We start from the raw sequence: 19835 nt of genomic DNA on the forward strand, positions 1-19835 counted from the left end.
GGGCCTGGATCAAAATGTGGGTAGGGCCGGGTCGAGCTGGTGGACTGGGCTTCTGAGTCGGGTCGGTGGAGCCCAGCATTTCCGGGTCGTGTTTCGGTTCGGGGCGTCATATAACTTTCACCATATGACGCCCCTGAACCCATACCCCTTCGCCTAGGGTTTTCGTCCCTTTTCTCCCTAATTTTTCTGCCTCCTTTCTTCCACGCTCCCGAGGCTTCCCACCCCCGTGCTGGTCGCAGCTGAGGGTGGAGGTGCCAACAGCCATCACGCTGGTGACCCTGCTTTTTGCAATGGTCACAGCGTTTGATGGCGCTGACTCCTCCCCTCTGTCGATCGAAGTCGCGGTGCGTGGAATAGGCTCGGTTGTCGGTGGTCTCTGGAATCTCGTTCATAGAGTTCCTTCTTGTTTCCTCAAGCTGAATCGAGGCTATTATGGCTTCGATTGATGGCAGTTGAGGGGCGAGCAGGATCTGCGATCGCAAGCCCTCGTAGCTTGAATCCAGACCCCTCAGGTATGTGTAGATGAGATCTTGCTCCGCTCTCCTCTGTAGTTCTTCCAAATCATTTGATGGTGGGAGGTAGTTTTGTAACTCCTCCCACCTGGTTAGAATTTCTGTCGAATACTCGGTTGAGTTTTTGGTTCCTTGAGCAATCTGGGACAGTTCTTGCTTTAATTTGAATATATGTGCGAAATTGTTTTGATGGCCGTAGAGGGTCTTTATTTTTTCCTATATTGCTCTTGATGTCTGCATAAGGATACATAGCCAAGCTATTTTACTGTCCATTGCGTTGGTGAGCATGGACATGACCAAATGGTCAGATGATTGCCACTCTTCTAATTTTTATAAATCTTTTTCTGTTGGTGCTTCTGGAATTGCTGGTTTTGGCTTTTGTTTGCTGCCTGTGATGAATCCAATTTGTTTTCTAGCACTGAGGGCGATGAAAATGGATTTTGACCACTCGAAATAGTTGTGACTGCCCTGCAGCACAATATTGGTGATTTTGGTGGTTTCATTGTGAGCCATTGTTTTTGAGTGTTGAACTGTGATTTTTGTGGCTTGGTAGGTGATGACTGGCTAAACCAACTCTGATACCATGAAGAAATTTATATTGACTTGTATTGATAAACTGTGATGAGTATTTACAATTCTAAGTTCATTTACAACTGATTGAAGAATTTATATTGATACTTGCATATGCCTAACAGCTACTTTCAGGAAAGGTCGCTCCCTTTCACCCTTGGTCAGTGATGAGAAGCCTGCACAACTAATCCAGCTTGTGCAGTCTCTGAGACCATGTCCTCCATGTCCTTCATTCTGCTTTCTTTAATAGATCTCTTGTGTCAAAAGGTTAAATGATATGATTCAATTTGCATACTTTTTTCTAAAATAAATAAAATTATAAAAAGAGTATAAAAAATTGTATAATTCTCTTTATAATAATAATAATAATTAGAATAAATATAGCTTTAAAATTTTAAAATTAAGTGCTATAAAACTATTGCTAAAGAAAAAAGCATTGTAAACTTAGCGTGTCACCCCATTCAAGTAGACTGAGGGCGAACTCAAGCTCGAGTTTATTGGTACCAAATTTGCTTACATCTTTTACTTTGTTTTATTTCTATGATAAATTTTATTCCTTTATATTTTTGAGGTCATTTTTGGTTCCCTTGTGTGCCTCTTTTTTTTTTTTCTTCGGACAGTCTTCTCTTAGAAGTGTTTTAATTGAGAAATGGTTGGCAGCTGTAAGTAAGTGTAACATAGATCTATAGAGGATATGTATGTGTTTATTAGGTCTAAGGTAAGCCAACTATTATTGATAATTTTACCTTAAAAAATGTATTATTAGTGAGGCTTTGGTTCTCAAGATCGGTAGGGTTTATGAGTACCCTAACATGGAACTGCCATAGGCTTGCCAACCGACAAACAGCCAAACACAAGGTTGATTGTTAATCCGCAATGGTTAATTAGCATTTTTGGTTTAACGATGGAGGATTGTAGTTTATTTGGCCTAGTTTTGGAGGGTTACCAATTTACTTGGAAAAAATCTAGAAATTCAAGTAATTATTATGTCGAGAAAACAGGTTGTAGGAGATACAGTGTTTTATGATATTAGACAACCATTTCTTCAGAAAATTAATCAAAAGGCTTAATTGTCCAACAAATCCTGTAATTTGCACTCACTTGCATATCCAATATATACTTTTTAATTTTTCAATTTTAATAATGTATTTTGATCAGTTGTAACTTCTATCAAAATTATCGGTCAAAATTTATTGACATGGCTATAATTTCAGCCATAATAATAAAAAAAAAGAAAATTTTGAATTCATATTAAAATTGTTAACTCGTTACATAACTGTAAATTATGTCATTTAAGAACAAGTTAGCAACTGTAATGCTGACTTAATTATTTTTTCAAACACTAAAATTGTAACTACATTAGTAAAATTTGATTGATAATTTATTAATGAATAAAATTGAAATTAATATTAAAATACATTGCTAATATTAAAAATAATAAAAACTACATGGATTTAAAAAGAAGTGCAAAATATCAAATTTGTTTGGTAATTAAGCCTAATGAAAATTAGTGATGTTAGTGTAATAATGGCAATAGCGGGATAATGTGACTCCATTTAAAGTAAATACTTTCTTCAACAATTTTTTCATTTAATTCTTTTTAATCTGTCTAAATAAATCATATATATCTCAATTTTTTAGATTTATTATATATATATAATTTTTAAATATTATAGAATTCATATATCAAATTATAACTTTTTAAACTCATAAATATTAACTTTATATATTATTTTTATAGTTATTCGACTATTTTTATATAGTGACTGGTTTTATATTCTTAAAAGTTAATAATTTCTAATTTTACAAATTAAATTATAAAAACAACATTAGTGGCTTGAATGATAGAATAGCATCTTACAATTAGAAAATGTATTTTCTTGATTATCAAATGTACAGTTGTTAATTAAACTGAGGCTAATTCAGGATCTAATTTTATTTTTTAAGGAAGATTGCACCTAATTACATCCGCATGATGTAAATATGATTACCATTTTCTTTTCTTTCTATAGAATAAAATGTTCTGGCTAAAATGGCCACAAAACCTATTCTCTTTTTCAACCTTATTCATCTTAGAAGAAAATAACTTGCCCTCAATTTCAATTGCCTTTTTCTTTTTTTCTTTTTTTTTTTTTGAATTGCACAACTCTAACCCACAAAGTCAAGAGAACTTGACAAAGGGTTCGAATATTTGATTTTGTTATTATTACTTATCAAAAAGTCATACTGAGAAAAATGATTTTGCGTATCAAAATATTATGTGTGGCTTAAAGTATATGAGGGTGGAGTTCAGCCATTATTGATCACATCAGATAAACAGGTGAAAACGGTGTCGATTTGGCAATGTCCGCAGGCAGGCAGCAAAGCATTATGTAAATATCACGAAAGCAATCGTTATCTATGGGTCCCTATAATTGGCAAATAATAAAATTATGTAATTAATAGAACTTTAAAAATATGTTTAAATAAAAATATTTAATGTGTCCTAAGTTTTAAGCTGAGTGATGTGAAAAGTATATAAAAACATTATTAAATTGTAGGTCAATTCTCAAAAATCTCACGACGGAAATGAGAAGATGATTTTGGGTCGTAGTCTAACTATTATTGTTTAGCTCATGCATTTAACAAAAGTAGGAATAAAATAAGTAAAGTGCTAATAATAATTAATAACACAATAAGACAAGACTCAAATAAATTATTTAGATGGAAGCTTCATGGATTCCAGCCTCAATTCAGGAATAAAGCTTCTTCCACCTGCTCCCTTCTTGTTATGATGTTTAATTTAACATTTTTCCAACTCTTTATTAGCATTGAAATTGGTATCTCTAATAATAATAATAATAATAATAATAATAATATCCACCTTAAATTATTTTTCTTGTTCACTAAACAAAAAATAATTAAATTATTATTCATATACCAACCTAGAATTTAGACAGTGACCTTCAATATATTAATTATATATTTTATCAGCTCATTATATGATAATGTAATTTATAAATAAATGGTTGTTTGATATTATTTGCTTTATTAACGTATATATTTTTATTTTATTCTACGGAAAATAAATCATCAATTAATTTATCTTTTTGATGATAAAAAAGAGAAAATGACTAGTATTTCACCTTGTAAAATTCAAAGTTTCTTAATTTTTATACAATGATTAAATAATTAATTATTAATTATAATAGTATTATTTATCATTACTTTTTACATTAAGCTAATGCATGTGCGTAAAGGATGAAATCATTCGATGTGTAAAATATTAAATAAATAAATAAATATATGATTTTTCACCGCATGCGGTGTGAACAAAATTTCCCTTATTTAGAATTTGACCAATTATTCGTGACACTTTCATAGTCGGATTTTGTAATCAATAATAAATAATCTCAAAGAGTACTCACGTGCATATACATGACTTGCAAGCAACGCGTGTACTCCACACTCTTTGCACGCGCAAACAGAAATCCATGAAGATTGCTAGGAATTGCTCAACCTTTGTTACATTGTTCCTTAAGATTTATATATCTTCCTTCTTTACCCATTTCATAAAATATAATATCCAATTGTGACATATCTCAAACATATAAACATGTTTTCTACTATTTCATAAGAGAAATTATTTTATTAGTAATTTAATTTTTTTTAATTTAACATATTCTAAAATTTTAGCATATGATAGTAAATATATATTCCAATTTAAATAATATCTCAAATTCGAATCCCTTTTATTTATAATTCAAAGAAAATATTTTCTAAACAAATAAAGAGTTAGAAAATATTTCTTTGTAATTTCCAGTATCATGAGCATTATTTAATGAATATCCTAATTGAATTAACTGAAAGGGAACTTTTCTTTGTTGGTGTGTCTCAATTCTCAAGAATGTTGCACTTTACAAATGTGCATTATCTTTGATCTAGTGTGAGTTAGTTTGGTTGGGATTCTGGTAGAAGGGCTATAGAGTTGTGGTTTAAGTGTAGAAGAAAACATGTTGACCCATTTTCCTAGCACAACCGGTTATCAACTAACCCACTAGATAATGTAAACCCCATTTACCAAAACCCCTCTATTACCAATGCATGGAAATTCCCCAAACTCAATTTTATAAAATTTATTAACAAGTTCATCAATTTTAAAATGCCTTTTACCACTTCCAATTAATGTTCATGGGACTGTGCCCCCACTTAAAAAAGTATACGGGTTTTCCAATAAATGACAATGATAAATTTTGATGATTAGATTTTAGCCGGCTAGAGAGATATCTTTCAGTCATTTTAGGCATATTATTAAGGATAATGATATTATTTATTATTTTTTTAATTTTATAAAGACTAATATACCATTTAGCTTATCCTAAGATTTAATTAATATACATATTTTATTCTCTTCTTTCATTTGAAATGTGAATTAAATGAGTTCTATTGATAAAAGATAAAATAAAAAAATTAGCTAAAAGTAATAAAAAAAAAAAGGTTATGATCTTATCACATTTCTAATTTTATTAATGTTTCAAGTTTATGTGATGCTCATTGCTTAGTAAGAACATTTGTTTCGATCTCTGGTTCAAATATGTGGAATAGTTACCTGCATAATTTTTTTCGCAATGTTCTCTATTTGATTTGCAATAATATGTTTATTCAATTTCAGAAATAAAGTTTGTAATCATTTAGCCACTCAAGATACAATATTGACTACAATTAGACATCTTATATATTGTAAAAAAATAATTTTTTAATAGTTATTTATTAATTTGTCACTAATTAATTTGTGAGATTACTGCTATAATTATATAATTATTATTTGTTATTAGTTTTTAACATTTTTAATAAATTAAATCAATTAACTATAATATTTTTATCATGTTTAAAACCTTAATAGTTAAATAAAGATTGCCACGAAATTAAAATATTATAATAAATTAATATATTTAAAATATATGATTAGTTTTATGCTCGATCAATTTACTAATTATATATAGTTATAAAGAGTAAGTTTTTGTTGCTAATGTAATGATTTAGCTATAATTTTATAATATGTAGTTAAGAAACTCTAGTTATATATTAATAGTTACATTCATTTCTTCAAGAACAAATAAATTGATGTGCATAGTATTACCAATAAGTGTTATATTTTGTATAAAAAATTACTAAAATAACATTTAATAATAGATATTTGATTTTCTCTTTCAAATATATAATATGAATATACTATTTATCATATATTATAATCAGTAGCATTGAGCATGAATTTACATTAACTTGATACTATAGCAAAAGCTTCAAATATCTTCTTCTTTTTCTAAAATGAGAAGTAGAAGTAATGTACCACATATTACTCATACATATAGCATAATAATATATCAACTTTATTTATAGGATTAATTGTAATATTTTATTTATATTTTTATTCGTTCAATTCATATATATTTAAAAAATATTATATTTAATTTGATGAAATTAACATAAATTTATGTAAATAGTTAAATATAAATTTGAATCTCATATTATGTTTATGAATTAATCTTTAGAAATTTTTTTCAATATGTTGAATTGTTAATTAAATAAGTTCTCTTGAAAATATAACATAGATTAAATGGAATATGTAGTTAAATTTAAATTTTAAATAAATTTAATAGAAGACTAGAATTCTAGATAGCTAGAATCTAGCCATTTAGCATTGTCCAAATTACCATATGTATCATCATCCATTATATATATGCCTTGTACCAACTGTGAATTTAAAATCTTAATGCTATTCATAAAGGAAAAAAGAAAAAAACAGAAAATACCACTTGACAACCCAAAACGATTATTGTTAATATTAGGTATCCATATCTGCCAGCACTTGGCAAACAAGCAACGAAAATGCAAAGAAACAGACAGTTCTTCCAAAAGAACATAAAGTGCGTACATATATATAGTCAATAGCATTTATAGACCCATCTGGCAGCCCAAAAGATATATATATACATATATATTTGAAGAGTAAAGCAGCCATTTTAGACTTATGGTTGTTGTACACATAGAAAGCCTATAGCATCCATACAAAAAAGCCCCCTTAGTGGACAACAAAGAATTGGCCATGACTTCATCAACTGAGATGAAAGGTTCAAATGTCACTGCCCACTTCATCAAGCTACCAAGTGGTCTTTCCTTCCTGCCTAACAATTTCTTGTAAGCAATACTATTCAATTGACTTCCTCCCCGCACATGGAAGATTCATCAGACACACCCCTAAAGTTCCAAACTATATCATATTTTCATTTTATAGGTGAAAAACAGTTCTAGTAGATCATCATCATGAAACACTCATGTTCTAGAAACATATACAGGAAACATCTTTGTTTTTTAAATAAAAATGCAACTCTGCTGATGTTCTCTAGGTGGTTTATCAGACTTTCACTTCTTGGACTAGGCTTTGTTTGAATTTGTATTAGGTTGGAAATGAAATTGCTGCATAACAGGAGAAGAAAGCTTGCAAGCAAGGATCATCAATTTCTCATGCATCCAGAAACCAAACTTGCATGACTTGGGTAACTCTGATCTCTTCTTCACCCTATCCCAAGATGGGAAATCATGCACAAGAAGATAATATGTAACTAGTTCAACAACCCTTGACTATGATCTACTCTACCTTCCCCTATAAAGTGGATCTCTAAACAATTTCCATTGCTACCTTGGATTAACTCCTCAAAAGTCTTACTGCCTGCAACCTGAATACACCGTCTCAATCAAGAAATAGGCTAAGCTAGAAGCATTTCTTGTCAGTGCCACTTGGTTCATCTGGAAAGCACTAATATCCCCATGGATATACCTTCAGGACTCAGATTGCTGATTGGCATACTTATTTCTCTAGTCTTAGTTACCTCTGCTCAAAGTTCATGCTCAAACTACATCTTTCCAAACAACGAAGTCTTCATTTCCTGCACTGACCTTCCTGCACTACAGGCCCAACTCCATTGGAACTACATTGCATCCTCAAGAATCGTTCACATAGCATATAAAGCCAGCCAAACCTCTAGAGGATGGATTGCATGGGCAATTAATCCAACTGGCATAGGCATGGTCGGATCACAGGCACTTGTTGCTTTCCAAAATTCTAATGGAAGCATGATTGCTTACACGACACCAATAACCAGTTCAAGCCCATCAATGCAACCAGGTGTTCTCAGCTTTAAGGTTTCTAACATTTCTGCAACATACGCTAATAATGAGATGACTATCTTTGCCATGGTGGGTCCACTAGAAAATGGCACAACCGTTAATCATGTCTGGCAAGCTGGCGATTCGGTGATGAATGGCATTCCTCAGGCTCATGCACTTTCAGGACCAAATATTAAATCAATGGGGAGTATAAATTTTTTTTCCTGATGGAAGCAAATAGAGAATGAAGATTTCAGGATGTCAATGCGCATTTTAGTCTCCCTGTCTTCCATTAGTGGAGGTATAACCACAAGTATTCAACTTAAGTCAATGTCGTTCAAAAGAGAAGGAAAAAAAAAAGTTAAATGTTCTGTCATCACCCTCGTGATGAGGATATGATCTTGTTGCGATTGTAGGCAATTATATAATAGCTTCTCCATTTAGCGTGTAGGAATATGTTGGATCCTCGGCACATTAAGAACACAACTTTAAACATTTCATCCAGGTAGTTTAGTATTAATAAAACACCAAAACATGGTAAAATATAAACAGGAAATGACAAATTAGCAATGTCATGTTTCAACATGATTGAAATTCCTATCCTTAGGATAGGTCACTTGAATGGTAGAGCAGAAAGAGGGAGATTGGAGTTTTTCTCAGTGACATTGTGAAGTCAAGAAAGCAATCTTAAAACTTCTTAGCAAGATATAAATTACCAGGACAGAGTTCCCTGTGAGTAATATGAGAAAATCAACAGATGGCTCTTCAGGGATGCGTATGTGTAACCACATTACCAATCAAATTCAGCAACTCCTCATGCTTGGACTTCGTCACTGGTAACTCCAATGTCACCTGTCAAATTTGTCAGGATTGAATGTCAAGTAGAAATATTAAGCAAAAAGTAGATGATCTAGCCAACAGAAACATTACAATATTCTACCAATTAACAAATATCGCTCTTACAGCTTGAAATTACCTTACAAGTCAATATATAAAAGAAATTTTTGGACGGTAGTTCAGGATCTTTTACGGGCACAGCCATAAAGGCCCATATGAGATCCCTACATCTTGCACTGCTACGACGTTTATTAGACAATGCCCCTATATCTAGCTATTGATTATGCCATGCAATTGCAAATGTTCACACATCACATGTGGATTATACTTTTTTGGTGGTTGAAAAGGGGAAAACTTAGTCACCTCCTTGAAGATTTTACTATAAGAAGCCTCCTCAAATCCCTACAACAACCAGAAAAAACTTTAATCAACCTAATGGAAACACAAGTATAAGAGCAAAGTTAAAACAACAGTGTAAATGCAAGCCTCTTAATCAACAAAATATAGATGGAAACCTGTCTGTCTGCTATGAGATCGCATGAGCATGAGAGCGCAAAATTTAAATAATGTGCATGTTTTGAGAGAAAGACCAACCAAATTACGGAACATATTAAGAGATGCTCCATTTGATTCTCCAATTTTAGCACGGAAAAGATGGATCCCTAGGTCCTGGACAGCGTGGGCCATCATCATTAACACAGATTCCTTCGCAAGTCCTTTACCACGGCTATGCTAGCAGATGTAAAGTGATAAGAAATAAGGCTAAAAGGAACTGTCTAAAATACTTAGCAGCTATTGAAAATGGAACAACAGAGAAAACATGTAAATTTTGGAACAATCTATTACGTAGAATATGCAACTTTGAATTTCAGATATTGTCTCTGGTATTGCACTTGCGAGGGAACTTGGCCGAATGCCTTAATATAAATATATTGCCATAGCCTATATTTAAATAATTTTCTAATAAGGGTTCATAGGAGTAAAGTTAAAAGGCTAAATCGCTAGATATTCTGCCTAAGATGCAAGGTCAGGCCTTTGACAATTTTCTTTATTTTTAGGAATACAGAACTGAACATCACTCTTCGGACAAGTAGGTTATAGTTTCTTCCAGTCACAATATTCATTTCTTGTTTGAAAAGATGCACAACATTTGTTTTGCATTGGCGAATTTTATTCTATTTCTATCACTGGTGGTAAAAAGTTACGACTTGGCATATTCTAAGACAACCCTTTCCCTCACGTGATGAAATAAACCCACACATGGGCATTTTCAAAGTCTAAAAAGTGAAATGCAGAATAAAACTTATAACTAAAAGCCTACATGCATAAAGTGGAGAAAGAATCAGAGATTAGGTACCTTTTGGGTTCAGCTATCATTATCTCGATCTCAGCCATTTGGGGATCATCCAAGTCGTTCATATATATGTTTACATCGCCTACCATGGCTAGAAATGGGCACACAATCAATCTATCATTTTAGATAAAAGCAGCATATTCATACAAAAGATTATTAAGAACTTTTAAGCAATCTAGTGCCCTCTGCATGGGAAGCATAACTTCCATATAGGAACATGCGCTCCGCTCCAGAAAGCCAGTACCAGTTCTATAATTATCCATTGGGAAACTTCCTATTCAATTAGAACAGGTGAAAGCCTAGTTATAATTGAAGTTGTACAATGCTAATCTTCTAAACACTATAAATATGCAAATCATAATTGATTTGCACTCATCAAGGGTAGAACTATCTCTCCATTAGTTCTGCTCAGGCCATGTCAACAAGAAGAACTCGCTTAGGCTTCCAAGTTAGTTGAGAAAGTGTACGAACAAAAAGAAGAGGTTCATAATGTCAACCAAAGATCCTTGTTACAATTATTTTGGGTTTTACAACAAATTATTCAGCATAACTTTATAGGACATATACACATCAAGTTCATAATTTTGTTTTCCATGAACAAGAACTCCATAACAGTAGTTTCCAACTAAATAAAAGTGACTAAACGATCAATTATAAGTCAAACTAACCATAAATATTGTTGAATAAACTAACCATAAATAATGTTGAACTAACCTTCCACATGGGAATCTCCATGAACAAACTCTCCTTCTAACAACTTCTTATCCAACACAATAAAAGTCCTCTCTACAGAAACACATGATCAAAATCATTAACTACCCACCAGTATAAACATAAAAAGAATTCAATTTCCATAATCAAACCCATAACAAACAACATAACATCAAACGAAAAAAGAAAAATTTTGAAATATTGAAGAAGAAGAAGAAGAAGAAGAAGGAGAACTGAGTGGGTCTTGGGTCCAAGAAAGCTGCATCTTGTATTCCTCTTCAAGAGAGAGAGGCTCCGATCCGGTTGCGTGGAGGAGATCCGGGTCTTGCATCCATTGATGGTACGTTGGCACGTGAGCTTCCATGTAGGGTACAAGTATCACCTTCTCTCCTTCCAAGCTCACTGCCATTTCTTCTCTTGGCAAACCCTTCCCTGCAATTTTTCTTTTTTTTTTTTTTTGTGTAAGGATAGCAATGGGTAACCGGACCGTGCTCAAAGAAAAAGAAAGAAAAAACGGACCGCTCGGTTTTCGTTAATTATTCTTTTAAACCAACATATCGGTTTTTAACCATGAGTTCACCGAAAAATTATATATATTATATATATGAAAAGAGTTTGTTGACCGAATTTTTAGTTAATCGGTAGAAAAATTATTTATAAACAAACTTATTTTTAAAAATGGAGAAAGTTATGTAATTTAATCTTTTGATGCAAAGATTCATGTAGTTTCTTCTGTGAGACTATAGTACTCTAAGAATCTAACCATTAACAATTTGCATACAAGTATTATGCAATTTTATACATATTCTTTAGTCGAATTTTAATAAATTTTGAATCAACAGTTAATATTAATTGAAAAGGACTTAGATTTAATTAGGTATTTGTTTAAGTTAAACCTTCAGGTTTCTTTTTTTCTTTTGTTTACTTAGAAATTTTGGTTTGATATTAATATATTTTTTCATTTTTTATTGGAAAGATTAAAAAGGAAGCTTAAATAATCAAAGAAATATGCATCATAACCACACATAGATATGTTTGTGCTCATATTATACGTTGAAATGATAATTAGAAAGTATGGCTTGACACATAACCATGCTAAAAATCGTGTCGATCTGAGTCACTGAAGAATATGACGCACAAGTGTAACACAGGCGTGCCTGAACTTGTGACTACTTCTGTCTAAGTTGAAGAAATTATAAAAGCTCAGTATGAGTCTACACATAGTCATGTGCAAAGTCGTACCGTAAAATAAAGGACATTAGATGTCTCTTTAAAAGCCTTATCAAGCGAGGGAGAGTTTTTTGTTTTAGGAAAAACTCGAAAAATCAAGTTAAATTAGATTTTCATTGAATTGGAATATATAAAAAGGAAATTAAAAGTTGTTTTCATTAATTCTTATTGTAGAGAGAAACTTTTGAAGATACATGCAAGGAGATCAAAGAGAATTTTGTGCAAAAATTCAAGAGTTTAAATTAATCATTTTTTCTTATTTTTTTTCTTTTAGTTATGTTTTTGTATATTATCGCAATTTTGGGCAGCCAAACTCTTCTTAGGCTTTTGATTTATATAGCTAGTCTATTATTTATTTGAATTTTTATTTTTTTCAATAATTAATTTTCAGTTAATTTTACAAGTTGCTTTTAATTGTTTTTGTATTTGATTTTATGCATGATTAAATACATATTTTTGGGTAAATTAGATACAAAGAAAATTGCATGATTTATCATCTCATAGACTTGTAAAAATTAGGAACCTCGTTCACAAAAATAGATGAATCCTTCGTGGAGTAATAAATTGCTAAGAAATTTAATGAACCCTTGTTAATTGACATGACCATTGAAAATAGGCTATAATTAACTTTGGTATTTTTAGATGAACTCAAAAGAGACTTTAAGTAATTTGAGTGATTTATTCTTGACTGAATTAATGAATTGAATTATGAAAAGATCCTATAATTAGAGTGATAATTAATCTGAGCTATATTTTTAATTATTGAATTTTTAAAAAGAATTATTTTAGGTTTACGTTCTCTTTTTTTGTTAGTTGATTTATTATTTCATTACAATTATTTAATTTTGTTAACTTATAAGAATATTATTAAGGCTAGTACTTTGTATCAATCTCTTTGTGAGAATAATATTCATATTCACTCTTTATACTTGTTGTGGACCGTATACTTTATTAACACTATTAATTCAGTAGTTGTAGCATATTTATTTGGTGTCAATTACTTGTAATTCCTTAATCATTTTATTCCTTACCAACTTAGCTTTCATTTAAGATTAGTCATCAGTTTTTATAAAGTTTAGGGAGAAAATCAAAGAGAGAAAATAACATCACAATTCCATTTTTCTTCAATTTTACTCAACTCTCACGAGTTTTGGATGATCTGAAAAGACCAGAGAATTCTACACTTCGTCATCTATTGGACAAGACCGATATTACAGCAGTGGATTTATGGTTTGAGTAATCTTTTTTCAAGTTTGTTATATAAATTCAATCAAAATAAAAATCTATTGTGTATGTTGTAATTTTTTTCTCTTTTATCATGGTGGTAATGGTGATTACTATGATAGTGATGGTAGTTGGGTGTGATGGTGGTTGAGAAAGATCAAAAAAATAAAAAAAAAGAAATAAAGCAGTTATTTATGGTTTAATATGAAAAAAAAACTAAGAACTTAAGTTTAAAATTGATAGGAAATTAGTTTGGTTTTGATTTTAGAATTGACTTTATAGGTTGTTACTAGATATTGGACAAATTTTTATTTTTATTTTGAAGATAATTATTTTTGAAGTTCATTATTTTTATTGTTATTATTATTGACAGTGCAGTAGATGAAAATAATTGTTATTAAAGATGATTATAAAGGAAGATTTATGGATGGTTATAATTGTGGTAAAATTATGCAGAAGGATTTAAAAATGGTTATATTGCTGTTGTTAGTGGTGATTACTAGTTAATTTATTCTCAGCAAATGAACACATTGTAGAAAGGAAGAAAATCCTTTTTGGGAAATTATTTTTTACTTTTTTATTATCAAAATTTTCATATACTTCCTATTTTAGGTGTGTGTAATATAAATGTTTAACTAAGTGAAAAATTAAATTAAAATAGCAAGTATTGGGTCTCTTTATTGGAAGAGTTAAAATTCGTTTCATTTGACCCCTCAAGACAAGTTCAAAGGGCAAATTGATCCTTTGTCCTTAAGAAAATTAATCTCAAGTAGCAAAACAAGATATTTTCATACTCGAAAATATATTATTCCCATCTAAAAAACTCAGTGTTCACATCTAGAAATACTTTTTTCACTGGGGTGTAAAAGAAGACATAAGAGCTTAAATGACAAAAGACATCACGACTTAGGATGAGAAAATTTATTTCAACCTATGAAACTTCTTTTTCATATCTGAAAATAAATCTTTCCACCTAGAAATAAGGTTTTTGACAAGAAGAGAAGAAAACCACAAATGACCTCATTAGTTGGTACTCGAGAATCAAGATTTTTCGATTCGTGAATAAAAGCTCCCACCTATGAAGAGTGACTTTTCCACCCAAGAAATGAAATTCAAGTGTAACATGAATTTAAAGACTTTAAAATCTGACTTTTACATCGATACTTCTCACCTAAGAAGAAACATTCTCACCTATAAAGCTACACTAATTATGATTATTGAAATAATTATATTTATATTTAATAAAGCTCTAACGAGCACTTTTCTCATAGCATTATAAAATATCCTTTTTGTTGTTTTAGGACATCAATAGCATTTATTTTGAGTATCCAAATGTATTTTCTCTCAATAATAATATAGTAATCGAAGTTAACATATGTGGTTGTATATTTAACTAAATTTTTTTTTTCATTTCTTTGTTTTAGGCTTTAATGGATGCTTGGAAACAAGCATATGCAACAAAAGGTGCAAGTAAAGTTATAATTTTGAAAATGACATATTTGCTAGGTGGTCCAGTAGTAACGGCAGGCCCTTGCCAAGAAACAATAAAACTTATAGTTGAAGGAACAATAAAAGCCCGGACAACTTTAAAAGGAGACACATGGGTTAGTTTCGAACATCTTTATCAGTTTATAATATCTGGTGGTGAAATTTTTTTATGGTCAAGGGCAAGCTCCATGGGGGCAAAACAATTGTGCAAAAGATGCAAAATGCAATACAATGGCTTATGTAAGCTCATTTTTAATATTTAGTTATATTACAATCTATTATTTTATTTTAGAATAATAATTACTTATGTCCTTGATAATGCTTCTAACAAAATTCAGTTTTCCTTTTCTTGGAACTCTTACTAGAATTTGAGATTCAATTATCTCAACAAAGCTTTAATCTATGATATAACTTATCTCAATAGTAAGAATTTTCATGTTAATATTTTGGGATGCAATGATATTACTTTTAAAAGTTTCACAGTTTCTGCAACTGCAACTAGCTTTTAAATATAAATGGAATTTGTATTGGACGATCAAAAAGTGTTAACATTATTGACACAAATATCAGTACTAGTGATGTTGCATCTCAATTGGTGATGGTAGCCAACAAGTACTTATCACAAATGTAAAATGTGGACCAGGCCATGCATTAGCATTGGAAGTTTAGGGAGGTCAACAATAAGTTACAAGTTATCCATATCAGCTTCCTACAAAATAGTGTGCCAACTTATTAAAATTTAATAAGTGTTTAAACTTTTAAATGTTACAATTTAATATATAAAATTAAAAATTACTATATTTAAGTATGTGAAATCAATATATATATATATATATATATATATATATTTATTTATTTATTTATTTATTTATTTATTTATATAATGTAGACAAACCAAACTATATTAAATTTTCATAGTAAAAGATAATATTTATATAAAAAAAGACAAATCTTTATGTAAATAATAAAAATTACAAAGAAAGTTAAAAATATATAAATAAATACTACACATGTCATAAAGAGATGCATTAGTAATTGACATTATAGTCAAGATTATCATCATCAATAATGATCAATTTTATTTTAGATGTTTGTAGTGGTGGGTCGAAAAAGACAAGGTGTTGCTCAAAATTGGATTGAGATTTCTTTAAAAATATCGAGAAAAATATAGTGAAAGCAATGAAATAATAGTGATAGTAAGAACGTTGTATTAATCTATTAAATATAGATACTTTTTAAAGATTTTCTCGTCATTTTATTTTTTTTAATCTACTAAACTGATAATCTGTATTGTAAGTTACAAGTCCGTAATTGCTATTGACCTACTATATACACTCAATTTTAAATATTTACCAACTTCACACACCAAATTATAATTTATAAAAATTTAAATACTTGATTGTCAAATTTTAATAAGTTCACATTACTATTTTTGTAATTATCCTGCTTTGTTTATATAGGCTTTCCATATACTTTAATGTTAATAATTTTTGGTTTCACATACTAAATTGCAACTTTTAAAAGTTTAAATACTTGATTGTCAAATCTTAACAAGTTCGCACACCATTTTTTGTAATTATTTCTGTTTGAAATTATTTTTTTGTGAGATTTGACCCTAAGTACAATTATGTCAATTATTTGAAAATAAAACAATTAGATCCTTAAATTTGCATTAGCACTTAAGATGTTTTATGACAAAATGAATTGTTAATCAATGTTAAATGAATCAAGTCAAAAAAACTTATCATATAATTTTCTTCTTTTTCTTAACATGTGAAAGTTATTTAAGCTAATTCTATGATGAACTTGGTTTATTTATAAACCTTACCTTTTATCTTTGATGGTATATAAACTTTTGACTTTTTAAAGAAGTTATTTTAGATTACTTACTTGGTGTGGATTCCATTTTAACTTATTAATTTATTTTATATTTTGGTATATTTAATTAGTGTTGGTCTCACTTGATATTTTATGTAGTTATTAGTGTTACTCATTAATTTTTTATAAGATAAGTATTTTTATGTAATATATGTGATCATAATAAATAAAATTATACATATTTTTTAAATTTTAATCAAATTTATTTTTTAAATATATATATGAATTTATGATGAATTATTAGATGTCACATTACATTATAAAATTATAATTTAATGATGGTTCAAGTTAAATATGTGCAAGACTATAAAAAAATGAGTAAATTGCACAAATGGTACCTTAACTATGCTTAATGTATTAAGTTGGTACCGCAAGTCCATAATCACAATTAAAAGTACCTAACCTCTACATTAATGAATCATGCGAGTTTTTCCAGCAATTGTATGCTGATGTGGCAGGCAGTTGGTGCTAGTATTTGCCATCTCATAGTTGACGTGGATATAACCTATCATAGTAAGATAAAAACTCCTAATTCCCTTTGCCCCTAAATTCCCTCCCTCATAATTTCACTGAATTTAACCTAATTTTACATATTGCTTTATCTGTCATATTTTTGACAACCTCTATATCGATTGAGTTATTTTTCTAATCTTGCCTTTGACTCTCAAGCTCCCATACCGCTCCAAATTAGCTTTACTAAAGATTCCTTCATCTTGCCTTTCAGCTTGCTTGATTGAAGCCTGTTTCCTTAAAGCTAGTCTAAGTGACTTTTCTTAAATCAATTGAAGCTCACAATGTCTTCTGCTTAGCAAAAGAGGGATGGTGAACCACCCATGTTAGGCAAATTTCACAAGTGCACGGATCGCAACAAGTATTAAAGAGTGGATATGAGTATCGCTCCCACGAGAAAATTGATAATCTCCTTCTTGAAGCTCTTTCTTTTTTATATGCTTATCATGCGACTTCTTAGTTCTTTCTATATAGATCTTTGCATTCTTATAAGCATCTATCGTAAACTCTTAAGTTCATTAAGTTGGAGAAGTCACTTAGCACTCGCATCTGGATCGATGTCATCTTATTTTACATTATAAACTAAACATGCTTCAACTGGATCACTAATGAATTGTTGCTCGAATACTCCTTCTACACAACTCTCTCTCACTTCCACTCTAAAGCACGACCTTATTATTGAGGTTTGCTTTGCCATTTTGAAGATGTCAAACTCTATTGTTTCATCCCCGACTTCAAGCTTGATCTTTCCTTTTTTTATATCAATTATTGCTCCAGTTGTAGCAAGGAAATGTCATTTTAGAATTATAGGAGTTTGATGGTCTTCTTCGATCTCTAAACCACAAAATCACAAAGCACACAAAATTTCCTAACTTTGATAGGTACATCCTCCAAAATTCCTTCAGGATAGACTATAGACCCATCAGCTAGTTGTAAGAAAATATTGATGGGTTTGGATTCTCCAATATTTAATTTCTTACACAAAGACAAATGTATTAAAGTTACACTAGCTCTTAGACCACAAAGTGCTCTACCAATAGATATTTTACCAACAACACAAGTTATAGTTATACTCCATGGATCCTTAAGCTTAGGAGAAAGCTTATTTATAATAACAACACTACTTTCCTCATTCATCGGTATAGTCTCATGTTCATCCCATTTCTTTTTGTTAGATATGATGTCCTTAAGGCATTTGGTATACTTTGACATTTGAGTGACCACCTGCAAAAATGGAATGGTGATGTCGAATTGCTTGAACACTTTCAAAACCTTATGAAACTGCTTGTCAAGTGTTCCATTGTTGATCCTTTTAGGGAGTGCCAGTTGTGGGCTCATACTAATTACTCTTTGGAATATCACCTTCAATTTGCTTCTATTTTAGCTCTTCCCTTGGTTGCTTAATCTTATGCTCAACTTTAGGCAATTATTTTTCACTCTTTAAATTTACATCCTTTGCATGCTCTCTAAGATTTTCAAGTTGGCTAGATAGATGGGCTATTTGATGAAAATTTGAGGAAATAGCTTGTGATGTTGTTTGGTGATCTAGCATCTTATTGTGCGCGACCAATTATTCCAATCTTACTTTTTTCAGCTTTAGACTTGCTTGAATTGCTTGCATTGCCTTGTTTTGGGATTGGATGAAGTTTTACGTCATCATCTTGAGATTTATCTTGGGTTCTAGTTGAGGGTAGAAATTCTTTTGCTGAAAACACGATGGGGGTGGTGCATTATATCCTTTATTAGCATTGGAATTAGAATTCCTCAACGTAGAGTTATATGTATTGGAGTATGGATTCCCTTGAGGTTGCCATTGAAATTATTCAAGGTATTAAATTGCACAATTGAGCAACCTTAAGAATAAAAATCACCTTATTGACATTCTGTAGTAGAGTGTCATTTTCAATACACTTCACAAGATAGCACCTATAATGGATAACCTGCGAATTTCAACCTTTCTAATTTCTTAGTGAGAAAATCCAACTTAGCATTTACCATGCTTAAGCTATCAACCGCCTATACTTTTGCTACTTTTTTAGGATGATTTTGCTCCCCGTGTCATTGATAATTATTAGATGCCATCTTCTTTAAGAGTGCATATGCATCCTCCGGTATTACTCATAAAAGGGTCATGTGCAATAGCATCAATGGTAATTTACGAGCATTTAAATAATCCTTGATAGAAATTTTGCATGAGAAGCCAATATGGAATACCATGGCATGGGCAATATCCTTGCAAATCTTTATATCTCTCCTAAGCATCATAGAGAGATTCTATAGGTTGTTGCTTAAACCCAATAAGATCTTGGCAGTCTTTCTAGGTGTTTAGTACTTAGTAAGAAAGTACTTATAAAGTGTATTCCATGAAGTGATGA

General features: G+C 30.7%; 3 protein-coding genes across 3 annotated transcripts; 1 reads left to right on the top strand and 2 right to left on the bottom strand.

Annotated features, from left to right (window-relative positions):
* Window positions 1-7044: 7044 nt before the first annotated feature.
* On the top strand, window positions 7045-8461 carry LOC8275951 (cytochrome b561 and DOMON domain-containing protein At5g47530). The gene has a single exon (XM_015727114.3). It carries the CDS (start codon window positions 7890-7892, stop codon window positions 8454-8456), a length of 567 nt encoding a protein of 188 aa, XP_015582600.2. The 5' UTR covers window positions 7045-7889; the 3' UTR covers window positions 8457-8461.
* Window positions 8462-8715: 254 nt separating this feature from the next.
* Window positions 8716-11662, bottom strand: LOC8275952 (N-acetyltransferase 9-like protein; the record flags this gene model as incomplete). Its single annotated transcript, XM_002531960.3, has 6 exons — window positions 8716-9080; window positions 9429-9467; window positions 9660-9792; window positions 10423-10510; window positions 11134-11205; window positions 11365-11662. Coding segments are annotated over 6 exons (717 nt in total), but the record flags the coding sequence as incomplete, so codon positions are not given.
* Window positions 11663-18294: 6632 nt separating this feature from the next.
* On the bottom strand, window positions 18295-18798 carry LOC125370646. The gene has a single exon (XM_048376940.1). It carries the CDS (start codon window positions 18796-18798, stop codon window positions 18295-18297), a length of 504 nt encoding a protein of 167 aa, XP_048232897.1.
* Window positions 18799-19835: the final 1037 nt, after the last annotated feature.

This window comes from Ricinus communis, chromosome 7, assembly GCF_019578655.1.
Source record: "Ricinus communis isolate WT05 ecotype wild-type chromosome 7, ASM1957865v1, whole genome shotgun sequence".
Taxonomy (NCBI): Eukaryota; Viridiplantae; Streptophyta; class Magnoliopsida; order Malpighiales; family Euphorbiaceae; genus Ricinus; species Ricinus communis.